Here is a 27326-nt window from a genome sequence, read left to right as displayed (position 1 = left end):
AAAAAAGAAGAAGAAGAAGAAGAAGAAGAAGAAGAAGAAGAAGAAGAAGAAGAAGAAGAAGAAGAAGAAGAAGAAGAAGAAGAAGAAGAAGAAATTGTATTAGAGAGGTTTCTGTTCCAGCATCCTTTTCCCTGGTTCTGTCTTTAAGAAAGCCTTGCTCTTGATGTCAGGAATAACTTCAGAGTCACAAAGAAAGAAACCGCCACTCCAATTAAAGTGTCTGGACCAGGTAACAGTGTGCTTGTGATGAGAGGGTGCACCACAGGCTAAAGCATGAGGGTAAACAGGGACCTGATGTCCCTTTGGTTTTTGATGACTGTCTTTCCCTCATTGGTTGGAGTCCACCCTCACAGTCTTCCTTGATTGCCTCATTTCTAAAGAATCTGTGGGAAGGAAATGAAGGAAAGGTGTGTGGGGGGGTTAAATTTGGGGGTGAGGCAAGGCCTTTGGGTAAACAAAAGTCTTAACTGTTGGGGGTGGAAGGATTAAAACATTTACATAAAGGTTTTACAAGGTGTGGAAGAGAGACACATTGTATCCCTTGTGGTAAATGGAAGTTTTACAGTTTTTCACACACACACACAGACAGGCTAATATTTCATGTTTCCTAAAATGTTATTGTTTGGGGGAGGGGGCTAGAAAACCCCAAAGGCGATATCAGAGAAACTAAGGATTAGAAATGTTTACCCAGTTTATGAAGCAGACAGAGCTCACTGAACCGCAGCTTTTATCAGTAAGGGCGAAGGTCATTAACTACCATAGTTCTAAGAATGACCCAAGTGTGGAACAAGAAAGAGAAAGGAGACAGAAAGAAAGGAGGCTGAAACCTGAGAACCTAGGATGCTCAGCAGAACTGGGGGGATCCAGAACTAAGCCTGTGTGAACTGTAGCTGGTGGATACGCCTTTAGGTTACCAAGAGAACACTGCAGGTCTGCCCTGGCAGGGTTGTTCTAGTTGCTTTAGTTCTTGTGATGAGTTACCTTACAGGAAGCCACACAAGAGACAAATGCTTGGTATGGACTTAAGTAGTAAGGAGTTACAGCCCATCATTGCGGCAGGACTACACAATTAAGACTCTTTGCATCTTGACAGAACAGGAAGACAAGAGTGAGCCGGGAGTTGTGCCCAGCTACGAAACCTCAAGGCTTGTCCCTAGTGACCTAGTTCTTGCAGCGAGGCTTCACTTCCTCCCGGGGTTTCACAATGTTTGAAAACAGCGACGCGACACAAGCTGGGTAGCCCGGTGTCTAAATTCATGAGGTTATAGAGGGCATTGCAAACCACAATGCTGAGCAGTCTCTGTCTTCACCCCCCTTTGCCGTGCACCCTTCTCAGCCTCTCACTGGGTGAAGATCATAATGGAACTATTTGATGGAGAATACAACCGGCAAAGAAAAGACCAAACGGCCCTCTAAATGCATAATCCTACCACACATACACAAATTCTTACTTTCCATACCAGAAGAGCCACAGCTTTCCCACACACCGCCTTCCAGGGCTTCCTATGACCACACCTCGATACAACCAGTCCAGTTTGATGAAATGCTGAGGATGTTGTGGGCAAACCATTGTTCTCCCTCTGTCCTTGGGGTGGAAACACCACAGCGGGTCGCTCCGCCCACATCACCTGCAGATCCTCACTGTGCCTCTCCAGCTGATGTTGTTTCCTGTAGGATGAGACTGCCAGGGTGAGGGGAAAAAAAAATACAGAAAGCCAAGTTTCTTCAGTGCATACCATCTTTCACAGAGTCCCAGTGAGGTCATGGCTAGAGAGTCAAGGGTGTGTCTTCGTCAGAATGAAAGGGTCATCACCAAAGTGCATGACTGTCAACACAGCAAAGCAGTGTGGACTTCTTTGGATTTGCTTGTTTGTTTTCTGGTTTCATTTGTTAATGTTTGTTATTAGTGTGTTGGTTACACATCATAATGGGTCTCACTGTGCCTTTTTCATGCTTGTACATAATGTATTTCTACCAAATTCACTTCCGTACCAATCTTACCCTCCAGCTCGAGTTAATCTCGATTGTCATATTGACAGATTGTCCCTTTGTTGCTATTTGGTTTGATTTGTGACCCAAAGAGTTCAGTCACAGGAGCTGGGAGTGGGGGCGGGGGACCCTGTGAGCTTTTTGTGATTGCTTGTGTGTATTCTTTCTACAGGGCCTCTAAACCTAGCTTTGCATTGCTGCAAATGATCCCAATGATCCCAGATGCCTTCAGGCACAAAGAGAAATCCTCTGTGTATCCTTGACCTCACTCTCCTGCCACTTTAAAACACCTTTATTGGCTACATGGGAGTTTAAGACCAGACACCAGGTTTGGCAGAACGAACTTCCTCCTGTCAATACATGCCCACCGCTGAGGCATCCTCACACACTGAGCTGAATCCTAAACCTTCCAGAGGCAGGGAGAACTTCTTCCCAAAGGCTATGCATCACCATCCGGCTATGGGAGAGATAAAGATGTGCCCCGAAAGCAAAAGAAAAGGCTGGGCAGGAGACGAGGTCTTGAGTTACGCCTGCTCTGGCTCCTAATTGAAGTGGAGGAGGCTGATCTGAAGAAACTCACAGATGACCTGGCATTATTTGCATGCTAAGCCCTGCCCCACCCTCCTTGCAATCCTAATAGGGAAGAAGGCGGCTCCGCCCTCCTGTCAATCTCTTGATTAAATAGGCACTTCCCTCCCGACAGCTTCTGAAGTGCAGCACCTCCTACAGCTGCCCAAGCGGCTCTCTCCCCGACCATGAGAGCTGTCCCTCTGCCCCTGAGCCCGACAGCAAGCCTCAGTCTTGGCTTCTGGCTTCTGCTTTCTCTCTGCCTGGACCCAGGCCAAGCCAAGGAGTTGAAGTTTGTGACACTGGTAAGTACACCTTTTCTCATTGTTTTTCCTGTTCCAAGAGACTCAGAGAAACCAAGTGTTGCGTTTCTTGTTTCCTCTCTGCTGTCTGCCTGAGGGCAGGCACTGTTCAGACTTGGAAAGTGAGGAATCACAGGAGTTTGTTTTAAGGACGATGACAATCTCACGTGCTGTCGATGGTACTGTTCCTTTAGGTCCGATGCCTTCGGACTGACAGGTTACTTCAGGAGAACACTCAGTGTAGAGCACAGTTCAGACGTTCAGGAGCTAGCCTGGCCTCTTTCCATTCAGTGATCATTAGTTCGCAAACCAAAGACCAGTCAATTTCTGAACTTAAGTCTCTCGTGTTTATCATGACTCTGGGGCATATGTTTGGTAGCACAAAAGACAAACTGAACACAGAGTTTCAGAGTGACTTATCAGATCAAAGATTTAGTTGATCATTAAAACCATGATTTTCTGTGCATATGGTTACGGCGACAAGCCATGAAAAGAAGAGGTCTGTGTCTTGCCTGTTGTCAAGGAAAAAATTATATAGAGTCGGGTGTTAAAAAAGAAAACATATGGGAAGGGGCTGGAGAGATGGCTCGGTGGTTAAGAGCACTGACTGCTCTTCCAGATATTCTGAGTTCAATTCTTGGCAACCACATGATGGCTCACAACCATCTGTAATGGGATCTGACGCCCTCTTCTGGTGTGTCTGAAGAACAGCTACAGTGTACTCATATACATATAATAAATAAATAATTATTTAAAAAAATATGATAAGAGCACCTTCAAAGGATTCACCTCCTCTTCCTCTCTGCAGGAGAATTCCCAGAAACTGTTTTCATGATTTAGAGAAGGGACGCCTCTTAGTTCGCGCTTAATCATGATGTTCCTTCCCTGCTAGTATGAGGTACTCAGGAGGAGATTCTTTCCTTTCTACAGAAAAATCATTAATTTTACATAAATTATGATTCTCAGTCCAGTCGATCTTTACCAGTCTTGAGTCAGGAACGAAATCGAAGAAAGCCAAAGACCCATCAAGCCACTTGCCACTGTGTGGCTTTTGTGTCGATAAAGCAACATGACACCCCGTACCTTCTGCAGGCACACCCATGCGCATTATTCTTTCCCTGCCATGCGTGGCATCCTTGCCAACAAGCTCCTTAGAAGAGGACGGGGACCGACCGTGGCATTGTGGCCGTGTTCTGTTGGTCCTGCCGTACTGGGCTCGGAAACAGCTGGCTGCAAGGCGACCTTCTCTGAGGCACGAGAGTGGCCCTCTGAGTCCCAGCCACAGCCCAGGTAACTTGCCTTGGCTGCCTAAGGTTGTGGGTCTCCTTTCCCTCCTGTCTGCCTCTCCGCTCTCCGTTAAAATACAGTCAGTGACCAGCCGGTAAATTCTTCCTTAAGGAAAAACCAAGCTACAGAGGTAGCTGTCTTACAACTCCAAAGTTAACCAGTTCTGCATAAAGCAAACATTATGTTTTCTATCGTGGCTTCTAGGAATGTTAAACAGTGGGCAATTTAATACATCTTCCTTGGCCTCAACAAGACAACTTCTCTCTGACGATATCAGCCAGAAGGTCTCATTTTCTTCTTTTGATTTGATGGTGATTGATTGTAGAGACTATTGTATATAAATAGTTACCTTGAACATTCAGAGAATTCCTCAGAAGATTTTTTGTTTGTTTGTTTGCTTGCTTGCTTGCTTGCTTTTCTGAGACAGGGTTCCTCTGTGTAGTCCTGGCTGTCCTGGAACTCACTCTGTAGACCACGATGGCCTGGAACACAGAAATCCACCTGCCTCTGCCTCCCAAGTGCTGGGATTTAAGGCGTGCGCCACCACCACCCTGCTTTGCCACACATGATCTTTTAAAACAAAAATTTCCCATGAAATTGTGTTTTGACCTCTTATTAATAGTTGTATGGAAAAAAATGAACTCTATTATGGGTTTTAAAAGGGTCTCCTTAAAGTGTTTAATGAAGTGCATCTTTAACAGATACTATAGATTTCAAGGAAGGAATCTACTTGTATACTGCTTCCTGGGATGAAGACAGCATCCACCTCCCCAGACTGTCTGTAGAGAATTGGTATTTGTAACTTTGCAGAGAAAAAATAGTAAGGCTGTGAGTCTCAGTGTAAGCATCAGCCAGCTTTGGTGATTATCACTCTAGGTCAGTCTTGCTTACCCGTCCCCAGCCTACCCTGTCCCACCCATCCCTGTATACCTACTCAGTTCCTGCACATGTTCACTTACCTTACTTTTTACAATGATTTCGTGTATCATATTACCCTATCAGAAAGGGAGGATGGGGTTGTAAAGCATCTTTCTTTCCCTTCGGCCAGAGAAAAACAAATAAGGTGATGTCAGACAGACAAAAATTCTGTGTTGTTCCTCTGGGCCTTTATAAAGAAAGGAATAATGACTCACAATATGGAGCTCCCTTTTATTCTTCATGGTTGACCTTATTTCTACAGGGTTTTACCTGAGTCATAGTATATTCTTGGTTCAAAGAGTCTCCAGGACTGAGTAGTCTCCCAGTCAAGGTTGGACCTGGGTGTGAGGCTAGCCATCGTGTATCTCCAGGACCTAACCATCTTCTTCACGCGCTCTCCTCAAGGCTTAGCAGCCAACCCCATAGTTAGTTTTCTAATGCATTTTGCTAGAATAGACGTCGAAAGTGATACCTAGAAAAGCACTTTTATTAACTCAGTTCCAACTCTTGTTGACCAGGTCTGGGAGCAGAGCCAGGCCACTTAAGGAAAACAGCTGAGTTTCAAGTTCCCCGAACTTAAAGTCAGGGATCACAACCAGAATGGGAAAACAGCGGTAGTGTTTTAACTCAAACACAATCCAGTGGGTTGGCTGTGAATATTACAGGAAGAGGTGAATAGCTAATGTCCCCCATGATTTCTAATTTGGGTCACTGGAGAGATGAGGATGCCACGGAGGTAGAGTGTGTAGAGAGCATCAGAAAGTAATTGATATGGTTCTGGGCAGCACCCTGCATATCACCATAGCAAATAGTGCAGACCCAAGAATCAGACCATTGGTTGAGCAAGGCCAGCTCAACCAGGTGCTAGCCACTTAACCAGTCTGTGATTCATCACTGGAAATGGGGCCAATAACGCCTCGTGGAGTTGTTGTGATCCTCAAGGAAATGCATGAAAAGTCCTTAAGTCCCTCTGCTGAGTGTACAGATCGTTGTGACAAGCACCAATCTCCATACTCTAATCATTCACGTGACCAGTTCACTGCAGTGCCTCATTTTAATTGTTCTAGTTGTTCATTTTATTCACAAAAAGGTCAAGTAAATATCTACATATCTTTTAAGTTCAGTCTCTCTCTCTCTCTTTTTTTTTTCTTCCTAGCTTCAGGCTTTGGCCCAGTATAAACAAGAGAAGCATGTATCAGTGAGTGATTCAGAATCACAAAACCTATTGCTATTTTACTCAGTAGACAGACCCCATTGGGTTCCTTTGTGGCTTCCGGTTGGAAGTCACCATTGATTGGCCTTCATCTCCATTGTTCGTGTTGAGGTTATGCCTTTGGCCACAGGCATGGACTTTCCAAGACCTGTTCCCCCTTTTTTTTCTTTTTAACTTCAATTGAAGTAGAATTTCAAGTGTAAGCAGTAGGTTGTAGGCATCTGCCAGATGACAGGCACTTTACTTCCTATACCGAATTTTCCCAATTATCCAAAGGCATATAATATGATGTCAGTATTACGGGAGAGGCAAGAGGTTTTCTTGTTGAGTCTTTGTATTGTTCGTATTTCTTTAAGACTTAGACCTTGTCTTTCACAGTCTAGGATCCAATAAATCCTGTTCTTGAAAATCATCTAGAACTAATGGCTTGGCTTATGAAGAGAACCACTACATAAAATACCCCACTGGAAAAGAAAAGGCGGGTTCTTTTGCTCCCCACTTTTTGTTCTTTCTCCCTCATGTGTGACTCCCTAGTCATGAGCGTACAGGAGAATCGGGTGTCCCTGGCAACCAGCAGGTTCTGCAGAGATATGTGCTAGAAGCTGGTGGTCCTGAGAGCTGGCATTGGCCAGGCAGGAGGTCATCCATCTAAGCTTGTGAGCGCAGGAAATTGTCTCTACCTGTTTGTCCACACACTTTGCAAACTTCCAGGGCACTGAACTCATTAGAGAGACGGTATTTGGCTCAACACATTTTAGGTTGCCTCTCCAGACATGTCAAGATTGCAAAGTGGCTCAAATGCAGAGGCAAAAGCAAGATGGCTCTTAGGTAAATGGAAGTCAGGGGAGATGATTATATATTAATAGAGATGTTTTTTTGAAAGAGAAGGCTGTTTTCCCAAGCTCAGTAGGTAATGTCCTGGATGCTGCAAACTACTTTCAGCAAGAAAGGAAGCATATGGGACAGTTACTGTGTGACTAACATGAGTAACATAATAATACATTATGATGGCTGTATGCATCCTGTGCGCTCAGTTCTCACACACACTATACATGTAATTCTTATGTTGCTCTTGCCTGTAGAAAACGATTTTGTGGTTACCTGGAAAGAGAAATTGAGACTTAAGGACCTTTGAGTTTAGTTGTTTTCTCAGGGTCGCTTGGGCAGTGGTTGGCAAAGCTAGTGTTTGAAACTTGACTTGGGTAACCAGAACGAATGTCAGATGCCGCTGTTTACAGCTCGCACGCAATGTAACACACAGTTTACACCACTTCCCTTTCCTGCTGGCTTCTTGTTCTTCCTGGGCCCTGGACAAAGAGCTTGCTAGGCCTCTTCCGTGGTCCTCGTGGCCAGTGCAGGATGTAGCTGCATGCTGACTCTCTTCACAGCTGATTGTCCATCTTTCCTCTTATAGCATGTCTATGGGGATCACTGTTTCTACTCAAACTATCTTCCATCCCAATGATCTGCTAATGGATTTATTTCTTAGTTCTTTAAAAGAAGAAAAATGGGACTAAGGAGGTGGCTCAGTATTAAAATGCTTGTTTATGAGTGCAAGCAACTGGAGTTTGGATCCGAAGTCATCCCCAAGTTTTTCTGCTGTCTTGGGTTCTAAACCTGAAAGGGCAACATGGTGGTTGGTTAGACTCAAGCCTATTCCAAGGGAAAACTCACTACTCCAAAGTCAAAGGCAGAAATTGGGCTGAAAGAAGGGAGAGTTGAGGGCAGGGGAGGAAGGAAGAGAGCAGGATTGTGCAGCATTGCTTGTCAATTCATGATGATGAGAATCAAAAGCTCTCGTGAAGCCAGAGGGCTGGAGGTGTTATCACCAGCCTAAAGGAGGGGGACCCAGCCCAGGGTCCATTGCTCATCCAGACCAGGCTTCTGGATGTCGCTGTAACCTAGACAGTGGCCATTTCCATAGGGATTCTACGTCCAAGGACTTCCTACGAAGAGGCAGAGTTAAGCTCCAGTATCAACTTGACTAGCTCCGGCCTCAGCTAGGGACACTCTGGGAATGTTCGAGAGTGTTTCCTGAGAGATTTAACTGAGGAGAGAAGATATGCTCTGAATACCAGCAGGCCCATCCTACAGCCCACTGCCCCAGACTGGATACAATGAGGAGTTTAAAAAGAAAAAGAAAAAAAAGAAAAACCTGACCGAGCACCAGCATTTATCCACCCCACCTTTACTTTTGACTACATATGCAACGTGACCTTCTGCTTCTACTTCCTACTTCCATGCTCCCGCCGCGATAGATCGTAATCAAACCAAGAACTGAAGTTAAACCTCCCTTTTTTCCTGAAGTGTTCCTGCCAAGGATTTTGTCACAGCAAGGAGAAAATAGTATAGAAGAGGAGCCAGGTCATTTTTTGTTTTAAGTTCTAATGACTACAAGCAGAAAATACTAGAGATGGAAGCAAAACAGTAAGAGAAAGTAGAGACCGCGTGGGGTTACCTAGTATGAAAGGGCCCTTGCGTTTCCCTGGACAAGCCTGGATGCAGAGAACGGGAGTGAGTGTCAGGAGAAGCAGGCGCTGGGCATCCAAAGCACAGGGAACGGGCAGGCAGGAGGGCTCCCATGTCTAAGCACATTTAGCAAGAATGTGGGCTGAGGACGTTGGGGTGAAAGAGAGACCTGGTCAGGTAAGGTTTTGGGGGGAAGAGCAGTGAAACATGATAAAATACCTAAGAGTGAAGTTGTAAGTTAAGCCCTGACTATGTACAGACTGGAGCTGGCAAGGCCCACAGGGACTCTATTAAAATCTCAAGAAGAGCCGGGCGTGGTGGCACACGCCTTTAATCCCAGCACTTGGGAGGCAGAGGCAGGCGGNTGAGTTCCAGGACAGCCAGGGCTACACAGAGAAACCCTGTCTCAAAAAAAAAAAAACAAAAAAAAAACAAAAACAAAAAACAAAAAACCTCAAGAAGAGCATTAGCAATCCTGGGAGAGGAACAAGAGGAAGTGATGGAGAGTGTGGCTACACTATGCTCAGTACACACATGACTGTCAAAACCCTTAAAATCCTTTAAAAAGTTAGATAGAGTGGGGGTTGGGTATTATCTAATCCCAGCAGGAGTGAGGCTCGGGCAGGAGGGTCAAGAAGTCAAGGCCACTAGGCAGTGTGGGAAATAGAATGAGACCCTAACTAAAAGAAAGTTCTTGTAATTCATAAGAGAGTAACTGAATGGGGGGTGGGGGCAGGGGACCCAGCAGCAACAGAGGACCAGCCATCCTGGGAATCAGTAGATCTCAATAGCTCATCAAATCTCTCTGAGCCTGTTCGCTGACTTGGTCTATGCAGAAATAATGCCAAGCTATCCCACAGGGAGTTGTAGGAATTCTAGAAATGAATTCTAGAGAGATAGTAGGAAATCTAGAAATGGTGTCTCATACCTGCAGGCCCAGTGGGAAGGCTGAAGCAGAAGGATCGCTGCAAGTTCAAACCAGCCTGGGTTACCTAGTTAGATCCAGGTATAGCGAGGAAGACTCTATCAAAAACAGTCAAAAGGAGTGCCGGAAGGGCTCTTTCCAACACGGTGGGGTGTATATTTGAGGGGTTTTTATGGTCTCGGCGCTCTTCTGTTGCTGTCCTCACTAGTTCTGTGGAAATTTCTGACCTCTAATAACACGCTTTTTTTTTTTTTTTTTTTTTTTTGTTTGTTTGTTTCTAAAGGTTTTGATAAGTAGAATCACTTGCCTGGGATCAGAAGCAATAATGTAGTGGAGTTGAGAGACTACCCCCTCTGTAGACTTAAGAATGCCTGGACATATTCCAAGTGAATTGAGAAGCTCTGAGCTCAAAGAATGCCATCTGCACACACAGGCATGGGCACATGGGCCCAAGTACACATAGGGACAGGACATCCAAACGCATGCCTGTAGACACACACACACACACACACACACACACACACACACACACCAAAAAAGATACTGTTGTGAAAGACACATGGCCAATACCTGGTTAGTTCTACCGCTTGCAGGCTTGGACTCATGGCTTATGAAAATAAACTGGGAAATATATATAACAAGAACTGTGGCTAAGTTGCAGAACTGGTTGAGGGGATGAAACATGAGAAGCACTTAGCGGCTTCTCAAGCCAAAGCAAGTGTGGAAGACGTGGAGGTAGGATTGTTGTCATTGGATGCAGTAGGAAGGGCTGTGCCCTGGCAGGCAGGGCTGTTCATTGTTTTGGGGGAATGCCCATTATCAGACTTCTCTTTGGCTAGCTCAGTGGTGAGGTGTTTGGCCTTTCCAATTGCTGTAACAAGGAAGTACTATGGGCAGCTAGTGAGCAAGAGGCCAGTGCGCACGGCAGCTCCCTACACTGGAGAATTATCTACCCCTGAAAATGTCCGGTGCTGAGATTGAAAAAACGAAGGTGAGGCTACAAATCTGTGAACCCCATGTCAGTGTTTCAGTTCCTCTGACCTAAGAAGGTTCATTGAACACTGAGTGGAGCCCAACAGTTCTAAGACGGGCCTGGCAGTAGACACAGAGTCACTACTGGCTAACCTTGGTGGTTTTTGCTCATGACCAAGTCACTCCCACAGACTGGCACCAGAAAAGAGCCAGAAAAGGGGACCTTTCAAGCTCTATTTCCCTACCTGCCCCAAGGGATCCTTAGCACCCACTGCCCTGTTCCCCTCTATGTTCTGGAGGCTGGCCTGTGAGCTTTTAATATCCTACTGGTTTGGAGTAGAAAAAACTCAGTTTACTGAGAAGCCAGAGATTCGGCATAGGATTCAGAAACCTCCCCGGCTGTCCTGGAATTCCTTCATAGAGGTAACGAAAGTTTGAGGTTGATCCTTTCTCGAGTCTCCTGAACTGTTCTGAAACACAGCCTCCACCCTTGCGTACGAGGGGGGTCTCCCCGTAGGTAATCCAAGTGACCTCAGATCAAACGAAGGGTTGTACAACCATCCTCTGTGTTAATAAACACTTTCTGCATGTCAGACTCTTCATCTTTTCCTTCTTGGGAGCTTTTCTTGCCTTGTGTTTTAACTATAAAATTCCATGGACGCTGCTCCAAAGATATTTTAGAATCCAAGTACCGAGGTTTCAGAAGTTCAAGGATAACACGGTGAAGAATAACAAAGTGTCTATACGGATCTAAAATCGTATTGTTAAAGTGCTGAGACCTGGATTTCCTAATCTCCCTAATCTGTAATTCATCTGTCCCAAACCTCCGAAACCTAATCTCTGAGCCAAAGTGTCCACAATCCGGTGGGTCACTTCAAAACTATTCTACATAAAATTTAAAGAGCATTGTTGCTATTGCCATAACTAAGAGAAAAAATATTTCTTTTAAAAAAGGATCTTTTTTATTTATTTTATGTATGTGAGTACACTGTCACTCTCTTCCGACACACCAGAAGAGGGCATTGGATCCCATTACAGATGGTTGTGAGCCACCATGGGGTTGCTGGGAATTGAACTCAGGACCTCCTGAAGACCAGTCAGTGCTCTTAACCACTGAGTCATCTCTCCAGCCCCAGAGAAAGATATTTCTATTCAGTCTGTCTGCACCAAGTGATCTTGTATGCTCACTCACCAGTCTACTGTCTTAGATACATGACTCTATCTCCAAATATATACGTGTACATATACATATATGTATATTTGTTTCCTAGTGGTCAGTAGTCAGCTTGATGCTATAATTTATTACCTCAAGCTCAATGTTAGTACTTCTTCACTTGAGTTTTATTTGAACAGAATTTTAGAATACTGGTACCCTTGGTCATAAGCCCAACTAACAAAACCAAGTTCACTGGAGAGGGAGCACTTCATCATTAGAAGTTTTCTAAAGCTCCCAAGTGATGCCAGTGGACAGACAAGGTGGTGGCCACGGTTTAAGAAACTCTATTACAGGGGTTGGGGATTTAGCTCAGTGGTAGAGCGCTTGCCTAGCAAGCGCAAGGCCCTGGGTTCGGTCCTCAGCTCAAAAAAAAAAAAAAAAAAAAAAAAGACAAAATAAGAAACTCTATTACAACAAGTAGAAGCAAAACAGACGAGTGACATTTGTAATGTTGCTGCACATCTTTTCTTAGGTGTTTCGGCATGGAGACCGAGGTCCCATCGAGACCTTTCCTACCGACCCCATTACGGAATCCTCGTGGCCACAAGGATTTGGCCAACTCACCCAGGTTAGTTTGATCTACTTTGTTGTTACTTTGCATTTTTTGAAGACGAGTTCATATCCAACGCTGTTCAAGACTGACCTTGAACTCCCTATGTAGCCAAGAGTAACCTTGAAACCCCTCATCCTCCTCCCACCTCCCAAGAACAGGGATTTCAGGTGTGAGCAAAGCTCTGCTTAAATTTTTGAGTGAAGGGAAAACACATACAGGATTTTTCACTTTGACGTATATATCCTACTGACTATATTTTAAGAGTGAGAGGTTTCCATGGAGATTGTCTAGAGATATGTTTTAAACAGTGACAATATTTTATTTAATTAGCATAGGGCATGGTCTGGACGTTAAGATGTTTGGACTGTCCTTACCTGATTGTCTCATTTTACTGCTCAGCCAAAGCCAAGAGTCATGGCCCTAGCCATGGTTTTGTAGAGATTAAAACTCAGAGGAGCCATGGAAAGCCAGTATCTATGGATTCGGAAGGTCAGAGCGCTTCCCACCATAGCCTATCCATCTTTCTCTCTAATGAGAGAACATCACAAAGACCCACATGGTGTTTCCCTAGTACAAGGCTCCAGTTTCCTTGCTATGCTTTTCCAGTGAGACCAAAAGATTTTTGGAGGATCATGAGGTTCAGATTCAACCCTAGAAATCTCTTAAGCAGCCATCAGATTCCAAAAGTGGGTTGTAAGTTAGAAGACAGTTGGACCCAAAGCCCCTGCTTCTACAGTTACTCGGGTCATGGTGTATTGTTCCTGCCCAACAGTTATCCTTATCTTTGATGAGAGGTGATGAGAGAGATGCTTTCAAGCGATGAGCAAATGAGCAAGTCTGTCAAACAGTAGCCTTGGGGTAACTACAACCTCTCTGGCTTGTGACTCTCTGGTGAGGCCCTGGATGAGCGACAAACCTAAATGCAGTGCTTCTCAAAGCACGGCACATTGTTCCCTGAGCCTGAATTATTTGGGGTCCCTGTTAAAAAACAGATTCCAGGTCACATCCAAGATACAGGGAGCTAGAATCTTAGCGGGAGGTGCAAAGGAATCTAAGTTCAAAGGGTGCTTTGGATACTTTTATTGCATGCCAATGCTCAAGAACCACTGAGCTAAGGCTGATCTCCACGATCCACCAGACGCTCTGAGAGAGGTGGTTAAAGACAGATTCCTGGGGCTGGAGGGTTGGTTCAGTGGTTAGACCACTTGCTGTTCTGGGAGATGATTCAGATCTAGTCAGTGACACCCACATGATGGCTCACAACCATCTTTAACTCCAGAGGATGTGATCTCATGATCTCTGTGGGTACCAGGCACGCGTATGCTGCACAGATACACGTGCAGGCAAAGCACGCATGCACATAAAATTATAAAAATAAATATTTTCTAAAAAAAGATTTCTGAGCCCCACTCCCAAAGTGTCTAACTCAATACAGCAAGAGTAGAACCCAAGAGTTTGATTTTAACACGCTCCCAAGTGATACCAGTCCTGCAGATCCAGAAACCACACCCCGAGTTACGAGACCTTTTTTTTTTTTTTAATGAGCCAGCAACAGACAGTGTTTGTAATAAATCAGTCCATTTGCTAATAAGGTTGAAAGGGACCTTAAGATTCAGCCAGCTCAACTTCAACAGATGGCTGGATTTCATTCACAAAAATCCCTACCAAGAGGTCATCCAGTCACTTTGAATGTTCTGCCTTCGTGGTTCCCTCTGTCACACCTGAGATGAAGCTTTACCTAGATAAATCACCAACTATCAACTGATGCTTGCTATGCACAAGCCTCTACGTTGTGTGCTAACAAAGATGAAGGAATATTCTCGGGGAGTCCTAACTACAGCAACTGTTCCCTCTTACCTTAGTTTAAATAGGTGGTTTTACTGCAGAACTGTGATGTACACCAGGATCATCATGTTGTATATAACAAGAAGAGACGCATTTCTATGATAATGGCTACTTTTCTGAACCTTCCTTTTTATTTTCTTTCCCCATAGTGGGGCATGGAACAGCACTTCGAACTTGGAAGTTATATAAGGAAAAGATATGGAAGATTCTTGAACGACACTTATAAGCATGATCAGGTAAGTTGGGGGACCAGAACTTTGAACCTTGACTCCCAAACAAAATTAAAATAATTCCTCATGCATATGACGAATTTACACCTCTGCCTATTTTTCTAGAGAATTTATATAAGTCGGAGGTCTTGTTTATAATTGTACTTCTTTTTGTGGGACTATTTTCGCTAAAAATTGGTGAATCTTAGTTCAAGTTTTTATGGGTACCTGTGTAAATACTTTGGCTTAATGTCACGGGTCAACTGTTGGCCTACAGATTGCTTCATCTCACTGCATTTTCCTAGTCCTATCCCTCCCATGACAGATAGGATGATGATGGTCCCATAGTGCTTGCTGATATCTTATGCCCCTTTCCAGCTCTTCTCCCTGACACCCTGTCAACCCCATGGAAAGAAAACCTCGAGTTTTCTCTAATTTTCCATCTGCATTGAATTCTCCCACTCTAGATTTATATCCGGAGCACAGATGTCGACAGGACTTTGATGAGTGCTATGACAAACCTTGCAGCCCTGTTTCCTCCAGAGGGGATCAGCATCTGGAATCCCAGACTGCTCTGGCAGCCCATCCCAGTGCACACCGTGTCTCTTTCTGAGGATCGGGTCAGTACCCTGGGTCATCCAGGAGGAGACAATCAGGCTACGGGGGGCTTGCAGATTAAGCAGGCTGGATACACAGGACATGCAAGGGCCCAGACAAGCAAGGCTAGGAGCTGAGTTTTTCCTTGGGTTTACTTTGCTTTATTGCCATTCCAACTTTTGGTAATTTCCCTCTCTCTGTCTACACACACACACACACACACACACACACACACACACACCAGTGTTCTGCCTTCAATTCTTAAGATTTTAGAGCCCAACATAGGTTTCCCCCCAAATACCCAAAGATCTCCCTGTCCATCAAACACACCTCTCTCATGAAAAGTTTACATTCTGGAGCAAAAGAAATACTCAGAGAGGTAATAAAGTAAAATAAAATAAAAACAACTTTGTCTAGTAGCCATTGCTAGTAAACAATGATCAATCATGGGTCTCTCCCATTCAGAAGCATCTTCTTCCTGTGAAACTCTTGCTCGCAGGCTTAGCATGCTTCATGAGCCACCTTGAGAGTTTTCAGAATGTCCAATGACAGGGACACTCCTCACAGGTCAGTCTCTGAAGGTAGGGTCCTTACATCAGTATCTTTTTAAATTATTTTATTATATGTTTATGAGTGTGTGTATACACCATGTGTATGACTGGTACCCTTGGGAGTTGGATCTCCTGGAATTGGAATTATAGATGGGTGTGAACTGCCGTGTGGATGCTGGGTATAGAACCTTGGTCCTATAGAAGAACAACAAGTTCTCTTTTCTGCTGAGCCATCTCCTCAGGCCCAACATCAATGTTTTTAAAATCTCCCTAAATAATTTTATGGGCAGCCAAGCTTGAGATACAGCATCCTATGCCAAGTTGCTCAAAAGGAACTATTTAAGAGAAATTCAGCTTTACTCATACAGGGTGAGGTTTGACCAAGAAATCTAACCTTTTCAAAGGAACTGGTATTTAGAAAAAAAATGAATAAATAAATCTAACCTACCATTGTAGGATGTAAGGATGTAATACAAATTAACCAGTTTGGAACAAAAAGTCACTCCTTAATTATAGGCTTGACCATTCCGTGTTTTTATAACTGAGCAGTACAGACTGGGTAACTTATCTAAATACAGAGGTTCATTCAGGTCACACTTTTGAAGACTTGAGGTTCAAAGCATGAGACCAACATCTGCTCAGAATCAAGCGAAGGCCTCTTGCTGGGTTGTGACCTGGCAGAGGATGTCAGATGGTGATCAAAGCAAGCATATCCCAGAACGTCTGCTTCTATAATAAATCCCCTCCTACCCATAAAGATCCATGAGCCCATCCCTGAGGGCAGAGCTCTTGTGACCCAGTTACTTCTCACAGTTCAGCTTCTCAGCATAGCCTCACAGGAGACCAAGCTTCCAACTCATGACTTCTCTAGAAAACATCCAAACCACAGTGGCATCCCAGACTCTGTTTATTAGCATTGACCGGAACCTTTTCCCAAGAACTTCCGGGACATACTAGTCTCCTCTGCCGTCAGTATTCCTAGAGACTTGACTTAATGGCTATATAAGTTCTATAATCGCTTTGTAGAATTTTTCGAAATGCTTTTGTAGAAGCAGTGCCTCCCCTGTAAACCCTACTCAAAGTTAATGTACTATAACCATTTTCCTGATATTTCAGAAAAAACACCTAGAATAATGTATTTATATCCATATCTTCACAGAACCAGCATGGGAACATCATATTGCCAGTGGTCATAAATGCTGTGAGCAATACTTACCAAAAAAAAAAAAATCATGTTTACCATAGGTTTTTCTACAGAAGCAAAGGAGCTAGTCAGCCGGTAATCCAGACAGCTGGTAATCAAATTACACAATAAAGATGCTGGGGCTATTGGGATGTGAGAAAAGAAACAGAGAGCAAGAGAGATGGAGAGGAAAACAGAAAATAAAATATCTATCTGCAGGTTATGGCTACTTTTTCATTAAGGGAAGCCAGCTTCTCTGATCAATGAAAAACTTTAGCATAATTGATGAAAAGACTAGGTTATTCTCCCGGCTGTGCTGAACGACGCATATCCGATCAAGCTCCATGCCTAGATCAGTCTGATGAAGGAAACTCAGCATGTATCAGCCATGTGACACGCTACAGGATGGTGGTGATGATTTCAACCCAAGCTGAACATACTGAAGGAGTTCAGAGAAGGGCCACAGGGCAGGGATTCCGGTCCTCACAGAAGGTGAGACTGACTAGAACTGGGAGGAAGGAGAGGATGTGACGGCATGAATTCCTCAGAACTGCCTGGGTGTGATGTGTGGTATATTGAGCCACTGTCCCAACAATGCTTAGAAGGAAAAGATGTGGGCACCTCGGAGGCTAATTGTTGATGTCATTCAGGGATGACGAAGCGAATGTCTGAGATTCCATGGTCCTAAAAAGGAAGAAAACAAAAATAAAACCAGGTGGCAGGGAGAGTCAGAGAGGACAGACTGGATGCAATTTAAAAGCTTTCTGAGCGTCGACTAACACAGAAGCATCCTTGTTCTGGTTGTAGACAATGCAGCAGAGAGCGTGACAGAGGGGAGTGTGTAGTTCACTTGAGATCACTATCTTATCGGAAATAGACAATAAAGAAGAACAGCAATGAAGTGCTTTCAGATTGTGATAAGTCCCTTGGAAAAAGGAAATAAGTTGCTACAGTAGCTGAGACAGGATGGCTTGGAAACGTGAGGTGGGCCAGAAGGCCTCGGTATTTCTGGACAGGAGAGTGTGAGAAGATAGGCTGTGGGGAAGCAGGGTGGAGAACTAGCTGTCATTCAACAGTCACCTCACAAGGACCCTTAGAAGCCATGGCAAGTTTGGATCTGACGACAGGTAAAATGAAAGCCTGTGGTAGTTAAGACCCACCCAAATGATTTGGTCTTTAGGGCTGCTTTAAGGAGAAGTGTGGCTTCTGTTGGGACAAGGGACTGAGAAGTCAGTGGAATGGACCGAAGGTGACCAGACAGGAAGCATGCATGGACAGTGACTGAAACACAGAGCCTGTGTCCAGACTGGGGATGGACAACATAGATGGCGAAAGGGTCTATTTTAGATCTAGTTTGGAAGTAGACCAATTCTCCCGACCGCTTACAAAACAGGTTTATAAACTTGATCACAGGCAGAAATAGAGAGATTGGCAAATGGAAATGATTGAAGATGAGGCTGTGACCCTCTACACACTGAGTTTCAGCACTTCAGTGACTGAAGAGCAGGCGGCCTTGGGATGATGCTCTTCATGACGGGCTACAGAAACAGAGCACGTGAACCTTAGAGCCACGAAACAAGCTCACGAGTCACAGTTGGAGCTCAGAGCGATTGTGAAACGTACACCAATTTTACGACGATCATTTTGTCCTCCTAATAGATTTCTTAATTATATCTTCCACACGTTTAACACACACTCTTATTTTGACAGTGCAGATTTCCTAGATCTAAGTCGATAAACGGTTGATTCCTTTAAGATTCTATTCCAAGCCTCTAATTTATTTTGCCTCGCTTCCGGGGAAGAGGGGGCACACACGGATGGGCACTTAGCACAAGATAACAGTCATCCACACAGAAAATGAGCCACTGTGGATATTTACCAGCAGCAAGTTCATGAAAGGAAAATAAATAAATCAGTTTCGGCATCAGGGTACACGTCCTACTGTCTGGGGACTTGGAGACCATTTGCCTCGTTGCGTCTGATTTTGGAATTTCTGTTCAAAGGACACTTGGATCTTTTAAGGTTGCTTTAGACCTAATGAGGCTTAAAAGGTTGGCACCGAGTCTCTGCGGGCTCTCGCTTGAATAATCAAGGGCTTACATTGTGTTTTGTTTTGTTTTTCCTTTGTCTGCAGTTGCTGTACCTGCCTTTCAGGGACTGCCCTCGTTTTGAAGAACTCAAGAGTGAGACTTTAAAATCTGAGGAATTCCTGAAGAGGCTTCATCCATATAAAGTTAGTGTCCTCTAGCATGTACTGGGGTATGACCTGGGTCTCTTTTCCCTGTGTGGAGGTCACCAGCCAGCACAGAGGCCGGTCGGTCGCTCCCAGGCCTTGCCCGTGTCCTGGACAGGTGTCTGGTGTGTGAGAATGAACGCTTGCTCTGAGGAGGCTGAGGGACAGAGGCCCTCCTCTTCCTAGGCATGACTATGTCCTTCCCTTTCGGGAAGGACTCGCTTTTCAGGATGACGCAAAAGGTAGACATTGGTAACTTGGATTTTAAAAAAAAAAAAAAAAAGTAACCATTTGAGTCACTTACACATCTCTACGGTCCAAGAATTAGAAAACATTAAAAGCACAGTAGAATATGGTGGTCTCTCAGTGACCCCACGCAGGTCATGAGTGACATTATTTTCTGTGGGTTCTTGCAGTTTTCCTGTGCACAGGAATGTAATCATCATCATTACTTAATAAAATATTTTATATTTGTAGGTAAAGTATTTCCTCAAGTTTTTGCAAATGTGTAGTATCTTAATTTACTGATTTACCATAACTTGTTTTTATTTATTTCCTGGAAGTGTGGCTCGCTTGTGATCAATTACCTTTATAAACACTTTGTGGTTCTCTGTTAACTGTCTCATCTTTTCTCACTAATTTGAGCTCCTATATATTAAAATCTCCTTATGGATGGAGGCCGTTTCTAGAACTTAAATTCTATTTCTTGTTCTGATTATTTTTTAGACCATGGTTTATTAGGACTTAGTGAGCTGTCTGAGTATCTAAAGTCACCTGTCATCCCTGTCATCCCTCTCTTACTGGTTTGTTTGCTTGGTTTTGTTTTTTGTTTTTGTTTTTTGCTTTTTTACCTTTTATGAAACAAGATTTTTTTCTATATAGCATGACTGCCTTGAAATTCATACATAGACCAGGCTGGCCTCAGATTCCCAGATCTGCCTGCCTCTGCCTCCCATTGCTATGATTAGAGGCACGCACCTCCACACCAGCTCCTCTCTTTTCTGAATTTTCATGTATGTACTTTTAACTTCTTTTTAAACTGTAGAATCAGCCAGTATACTATAATAGCGTATACTACAATAGCATATACTACAATCACATATACTACAGGGAAAGGGGAAGCCAAGGGATGCTAGGAGAAATCTGGGCTGTGAAAGGGAGATTTACTCTTTGCTGAATATTCATGTTCCCCTAGTTTCAAACATATTAAACTTTTTGGTGGTTTTATAGAGATAATATTAAATTTATGTTAAATTAGGGAGGATCTATAACCATTAGATGTGGAACTTTTTTTTTAATATGGTATCTTTGTACTTGCCTTAAAGATCATTTTAGGCTCTTGCTATGTATTTTTGCATAATTTTAAACATTTTAAATATATTTTAAAAGACTTTTTAGTTTAATGTGTATGATTGCTTTGCCTACACATATGAATGTGTACCACATGCAAGCCTGCTGCCTGCAGAGGTCAGAGAGGCCTCCATTCCCTTGGAACTGGAGTTCCTGATGATGGTAAACCACCGGTGGATGCTGGGAACTGACCATGGATCCTCTGGCAAAGCAACATGTGTTCTTCATCGCTAAGTCATCTCTCCAGCCCGTCTTTCCACATTTGGTCTATCTGTTCCAGTTTACAATATCTGTAAATGACAGTGGTTTATCTCCAGTTTTCCAGTAGCTGCCTTTCTGGTTGCTTCTCTTACCTGCTTGTAATGGCCAGTACTTACAGCACAATGTTACACAACACTCTTGTAGTGGGCATCATTTGTCATATTCTTAATTTATACATTTTCTACCACTAAGTGCACTAACTTTTGAGTCAAAATAGAGGAGTTCTTTTTTTATTATTAGTAAGCCGACGATGTGTCCAATCCCTTGGCATGGTGGTAACACGTCTATAATCTCAGCTTGTAGGAGGCAGAGCAGGAAGAAAATCGTGTTTCAGGCTAGCCTGGACTACACAGAGAATTTTAGGCAAGCCAGGGTAAACATAACAACCCTGTCTCAAAACTAAAACTAAACTAAATTTATCTATCTTCTCTGATATCATGAAGTGTTTTAACCAATTAATTCCTTAATCTTATGATAGATTTTTCAATGTAATCATCTCCCCCTTTGGATCAATGACTTTATTAACTGTACTCTGAGGTTTACTAGAATTGAACAGTCTTTACATTTCTCAAACCAAGCCTTTTTCCTTTTGTGTGAAATTGAAGTATTTGTGAATGTTTTGTGCTTTGTGTTGGTATTTACAAGTGACGCTCAGCTCATTTTATTTTCTGAGCACTCTCTGTTAGCATTGGTATCAGGACTAACACAGAAACACTTTGAAATTTTTCCCTCTCTTTTTAATGGTCCAGAGCAGTTAAAATAGCATTAGAATAAGTTGCCCTTGAAGAGCTTGACAGAGTTCCTCTAAGAAATCATGCACTCTGGAGTTTTGTGTTTGAGCCAGAAAGGATAGGAACCATCTTTCATATCTAGGGGATAGGTGAGTGTGCACACATGCAGGTGTATGTGTTCTTCTGTGCCTGTGTGTGTGTGTGTACATGCATGCTGCATCAGAGTGTGTGTGTGTGTGTGTGTGTGTGTGTGTGTTCTTCTATGCCCATATGTGTACACTTATATAAGGAGCTCAACTGCTAGTCCTCAAGACCATCCACTTGGTTTTTTGAGACAGGGTCTCTCACTGGGAACTGGGGCTTACCCTTTGCCTGGACTGACTGGTTAGAAGTCCCCAGGGACTCTCAGTCTCCACCTCCTCAATGCCATGTTACAAGCTCATGCCACCAAGTGTGGCTTTTCACATTAAGCTCTAGAAACGAAGCTGTCTTTCCAGCCTCAGCAATGGGATATTCTTTAACAATTATTTCTGTTTATTTGATGGAAGTCTGTTGAGGTTAACATTGAAAAGAATCTCTTGGAAACGATATCCTTTAAACGGTCTTCCAAAAGACTTCCTAGAAATGGCCGCCAAGCTCACAGGCCAACGCGAGTCACGTGGTGACAACGTAGCCCCTTCTAGTGAAGGAAATGCCATCCAGAGCTCGGTTCTGTAACCAGAGACTTCCAGTGCTTTGCCCATCCTTTCTCTTCTCGCTTAGGGACACTCCTTTGCGTGTCTGATACTTCACCCACTTCTAAGAGTCCCAGGCAGAGTGCTTCCGTCAGCTGCTAGGGCAAACCAGGAGAGCATGTGGCCATAACCCAGCCTGTACCAGCAACTTTAAGGCACTATGAGGAATAAGCTCAGGTCAGATTCCTTAGCCGCAATTATCTGGTTGTGTTGCAGAGCTTCCTGGACACCTTGTCGTCGCTGTCGGGATTCGATGACCAGGATCTTTTTGGAATCTGGAGTAAGGTTTATGACCCTTTATACTGCGAGGTACGAGAACTTATCAAAGATTCGTTTGCAATCTGGTTTTGTGATTTGATAACATATATCGAATCTGGTAAATTCATTTCCTTCTCTTTCTAAAAAAAAAATGTGCTGCTTAGATGGCCTTTGGTATTGCAGCGTAGCTTAAGGTTTGTGTATATAAACTTGAAAATCTGTACTTCTCTTTCCCCATTACTTATGCGTTTGCCCTTTAGGAAATGGCAAACAAAATTGCTTTTCTTCCAAACATTTCCAGTCATTTACTTTGCAGTCACACTGGAATGCCAGGTTCCTGTCTTTGGATTTAAGGGGGGGGGGGGGGGGACTCACCCCAAATGTGAAGGGTGTCATCTCATGGGGGGGGAGGGGAGGAAGCAATGTTGTTGTGTTGTTTTATTTATATATATGGGGGAGGAAATTTGCCAGTTTTCTGGATATTAAAATAATCCAGACAACTGTAAGCCAGGCTGTCAGACGTGGCTTCCGAGGAAAGAACTCCCTGTGTGGTGCAACTAAAATCATCTTCCTAGATGATACTAGAGCACTAGATAGTCCACATGCGATGCTTCTCATTCACCAGGCTCCACCTTCTGGCCAAACAGAGTAATTTTTATTCCTGTATCTTGGAGCAAAGTTCTGACCACTGCATACCTCATGCCCACTTCTGACATTGGAGGTCACCATGAGTGTGCAGGGCAGGAATTCCCTTGCTACATCTGTCTTGATGAGAGATGACACAGTTTACCCATCTCTGTGGCAGTTAGGTGACCCAACCATGCATTCTCCCATCCTTTCTCTTTATCATCAGCATTTTTTTAAGGCTCCTCATTTTGTCCTGATGGCTGCTGCTTCCTCTCCTCCTCCTTCCTCTTCCTCTTCCTCCTCTTCTTCCTCTTCCTCCTCTTCTTCCCCCTCCTCTTTCTCCCCTCTTCCCCCTCCTCTTCCCCCTCCTCTTTCTCTTCCTCTTCCTCTTCCTCCTCCTCTTCCTCCTCCTTTTCTTCTCCTCCTTCTTTACTGTAGTTTTCTATTTGTTCGTTTGCTTGTCCTAGAGATTAAGGCCAAGGCAGGGCCATGCTACCTGCAAGCCTTACTGCTGAGCCACACCCCAGCAACTCCATATGGTTTGACCTGAGTTATTCTGTGATGACCCCATGTTACCTGGGGTCGTTGTCACATCCCTTGCATCTTCCTTCTACATCTCTTTACTTCACTCTGCTCTTCTCATAACCTCTTCTCTTCCTTGTTCTCCTCCCTCTCTTTCTTTCTTCTTCTTCCTCCTCCTTCCCATTCTCCAACTTTTGGAACCATAGAAACCCTAACAATGTTTCCTAACAGGTAATAAACATCTGCACAAGGTCTGTATCTTTGTTGCTTGCAGATCCATCATACAATTAGCAAACATTTACCAGTAAATAAATGTTCACTGTGCATGGAGCACAGATGCTCCCCCATCTGATGCTCTATGCTTTTTTTTTTTTTTTTTTGCCTTTGTCTAAGAGACAGACCACAGAGGAATGCAGCTTACTGTCTTTCTCCCTCTGACTCACGCTTAGCCAGCTTTCTTATACAACCCAAGACCACCTGCTAGGTTGGCATTGCCCACAGTGGGCTGGCCCCTCTCACATCAATTCCCAATTAAGAAAATGCCCCATAGACCTACCTAAGGCCAATTCAATATGAAGGGGGCAATTCCTGGGTTGAGGCTGCCAGGCCTGCTCGCCCTACTTGTAGGATGAAGTGGGAAACGGAACTCAACAAAGGAGGTCATAACTCACAACCGTGTACACATTTTCCTCTGTTCCCTTTTCTGCAGAGTGTTCACAATTTCACCTTGCCCTCCTGGGCCACCGAGGATGCCATGCTTAAGTTGAAAGAGTTATCAGAATTATCGCTGCTATCTCTTTATGGAATTTACAAGCAGAAAGAGAAATCTCGACTCCAAGGGGGTGAGTATTTTTTTTTTTCAAACAAAAAGAGAATGTTGGGTTTGGGGTTGGACAGTCTGGGTCTGAGTTCTAGTCCCATCACCCACCCAGTGATTGGTTTTACACAGGTCACTTTATTATCGTCTTGCAGATATGCTAAGAACAGTATGCAGGAGACACTGGCTACTAAAGCGAATGTATGTTTAAGAGACTTAGCACAAATAGCATCCAGTACCTAACACACTGTCCAGTACCTAACACACTGTCCAGTACCTAACACACTGTCCTCCAACACTGTGCTGGCATTGCCCACTCTGGTATAATGTTTACTTCTGGAAATGAAAGTTTGGGGCTAAAGACAAACGGGAAATAGTCTTTTCCATTTCTTCCAGACGAAATAATTAAGGACTTATGTCTGGGTTCCAGGAGTGGATTGTGTCTGGTACCTGATAGGGTGAAGCACAAGTGTGAAGTTTGGCAAAAGCTGGATATGTTTCGCAAACAGTTGACAAGTTTAAATGACTTCTTCTGCTGACATTGAAAGACATTGATCAGTGACCCCACTTCTTTGACACCTTCCCATCATGAAGGCAAAGCCAGTAAAGAGGGTGCTGGGTCCTTAAAATCAGGACAAGGAAGTAGAAGAAAGAAGCCAGGATGGACAAATACGGGGGCCTGTAAGGATGTTGATACAAGCAGGCCAAGATACAAGTTAGGGAGAGCCAGCTTCCGAATAGTCCTTCTCCGAGATGTCTAGTCTTGGATTGTAAAGGCTGGCACTCATGTGAGCACACCTGACCTGTTTTCTGGTCAGCCTTTGATTAGCTAGAAAACTTGTTTCCTGCATGGGATTTCTGTTGTTGTCATTGTTTTGAGGTAGAGTCTCACTGTGCTTCTCTGGATAGCATTAAAGCCTCTACATAGACCAGGCTGATCTTGAGCTCACAGAGATCTGCCTGCCTCTGCCTCCCAAGTGCTGGGATTAGAGGTGTGTGCCACCATGTCCAGCTTCCTGCATGATGTTTTACAATACATTCACTCAGCCTGTTGTTACAATCCCTTTAGGTGTGTGTGTGTGTGTGTGTGTGTGAGAGAGAGAGAGAGAGAGAGAGAGAGAGAGAGAGAGAGAGAGAGAGAGAGAGAAAGCGCTGCCAACAGTGATTGAATAATAAAGCAGCTGGACACAGCCCTACATAGAAAGCTGCCAGGACACAGCAATACCAGAACACACCTGGGGGGTGACTAGTGTCATCGCACATTTGCTGAAACTTTTGTTTTGTATTTGGTTTTGTGGATGACAGTATTCAGTAAGATGTACCTCCTCTCTTAGTTAGGGTTTTTCTGCTGTGAAAAGACACCATGACCGAGGCAACGCTCATAAGGACAGCATTTAATTGGGACTGGCTTACAGGTTCAGAGGTTCAGTCCACTGTCACCAAGGCAGGCATGGCACTGGAGGAGCTGCGAGTTCTACATCCTCACCTGAAGGCTGCTAGCACAATACTGGCAGCTAAGGTGAGGGTACTAAAGCCCACACCCACAGTGACACACCTCCTCCAACAAGGCCACACCTCCAAACAGTGCCACTCCCTAGGTCAAGCATATACAAACCATTCACACCTCCCAAACCCAAGTCCCCAAGTGTAGTTCAGGAACATTTGTCTGTTCTTGCCATAGACTGGAGACTGGCAAAGAACTGCCTATGAGCTGAATTCAGCCTGATTTTGTAAATAAGTTCCCATTACGTTGCATTTACCCAGCTTTAATGAAGGCTGTCTACACTAGGCCATCTACACTACTGCTCTCTCCCTGCGTTCACCCCACTGCTCATTCCTGGTGCTCTCCTCTTCTACTCCTCCTTGGCCAGATCTGCCTTTCCGTTCCAGGATCGTTTCAGAGCCTCCCGATAAGTGCCGTGCTGGGGTGAATCCACGCAGACAGTTGTGCTGTTAGCTTCTCCCCACTACACCACACCCAGTCCTTCCTGAGAACCTACCCTGCTGGGCCAGTCGCCTGACCTTGATGGCATCCTTGTACAAACTGAACATCATCGCCCTTTCTGGTGGGCAAAGATGGAACCCAGCACTTGTGCCCAGCCCTTTGGAGAGACGGGAAGTCTGTGTTCCTCCTCCAAATGGAGAAGACACGTTGGAGTCGGAAGCCACAAAGGGATTGGTGGCCGATGCTCCAGCAGTGGCTACAAAGGGAGCTCTAATAAGGTTTTACTGAAACAGCCACACTCATATTCTGTTTGGCCTATAGCGACATCCCTGGGACCACTATAAAAGGGAGTAGTGGCAACAGACCTATGCCTCATAAAATCTAAAGCATTTACTACCTGGCCTTGCACAGAAAAGAAAAGTTTGCTAATCTTTGCTATAGGTAGATCAGGAAACTAATAAGTAGGATTTATGTCTCTTAATCAGTGATTGTTGCCTGATTTATTGATTTAGTAAAGAATGGATACAAGAAACCTAGAATGAGCATCATGCTACACGGCCCAACGCCCAGCGTTTCTGCTTACACACTATGTAACATTGGACAGGTTGCTAAGCCTTGCTGAGTCACATCCCCATCCCCCACATCCATCAGTGTATTAGAATCCCAGGCCCTAAGGGTACTTACAGTAATCAGGACAAGAAGAGAACTTCCCCAGTACTAAAAGGGGTACCATTTTCACTGCCAGGCTATAGCCTGACACAAAGGCCCCTGTTGACAGAGGGCCAATGGCTCCTTGAAGGTAGTTTTCATGGTTCTTAGAAACTTAGCAACTGAGTTTAGGATTGATGGGGCTCAAAGAACAATATGGAGTGCCCTAAGTATTCTATGGGGTAGCCTTCCCTTGACCAGAGACGTGGACCTGTTCAAAATGCAGCATCCAGTTTCTTCCACCCACAGCCAGAAAATGAAGAGGTCACCAGTCACCTTTGCTAAGTTACCAATCCACATGCCTAAGTCTAACTATTTCATGAGCCTTCTAGGGGGCAGGGACT

General features: G+C 44.2%; 1 protein-coding gene across 2 annotated transcripts in view; it reads left to right on the top strand.

The window, feature by feature from the left end:
- Nucleotides 1–2691: 2691 nt before the first annotated feature.
- Nucleotides 2692–27326, top strand: part of Acpp (acid phosphatase, prostate) — a 43772-nt gene continuing 19137 nt past the window's right edge. The window contains exons 1-7 of one of the 2 annotated variants that reach the window (XM_021207536.2): nucleotides 2692–2861; nucleotides 12331–12426; nucleotides 14406–14492; nucleotides 14933–15085; nucleotides 18931–19029; nucleotides 22322–22414; nucleotides 24222–24354. In XM_021207536.2, the coding sequence (XP_021063195.1) occupies nucleotides 2745–2861; nucleotides 12331–12426; nucleotides 14406–14492; nucleotides 14933–15085; nucleotides 18931–19029; nucleotides 22322–22414; nucleotides 24222–24354 (778 nt within the window). In that variant the 5' untranslated portion in view covers nucleotides 2692–2744. The remainder of the gene's footprint in view (nucleotides 2862–12330; nucleotides 12427–14405; nucleotides 14493–14932; nucleotides 15086–18930; nucleotides 19030–22321; nucleotides 22415–24221; nucleotides 24355–27326) is intronic. The other variant, XM_021207537.1, reaches the window with a different exon arrangement.

This window comes from Mus pahari, chromosome 10 (assembly GCF_900095145.1).
Source record: "Mus pahari chromosome 10, PAHARI_EIJ_v1.1, whole genome shotgun sequence".
Lineage (NCBI taxonomy): Eukaryota > Metazoa > Chordata > Mammalia > Rodentia > Muridae > Mus > Mus pahari.
The sequence above is the reverse complement of the archived record's forward strand: the minus strand, read 5'-3'. Positions and strand labels throughout refer to the sequence as shown.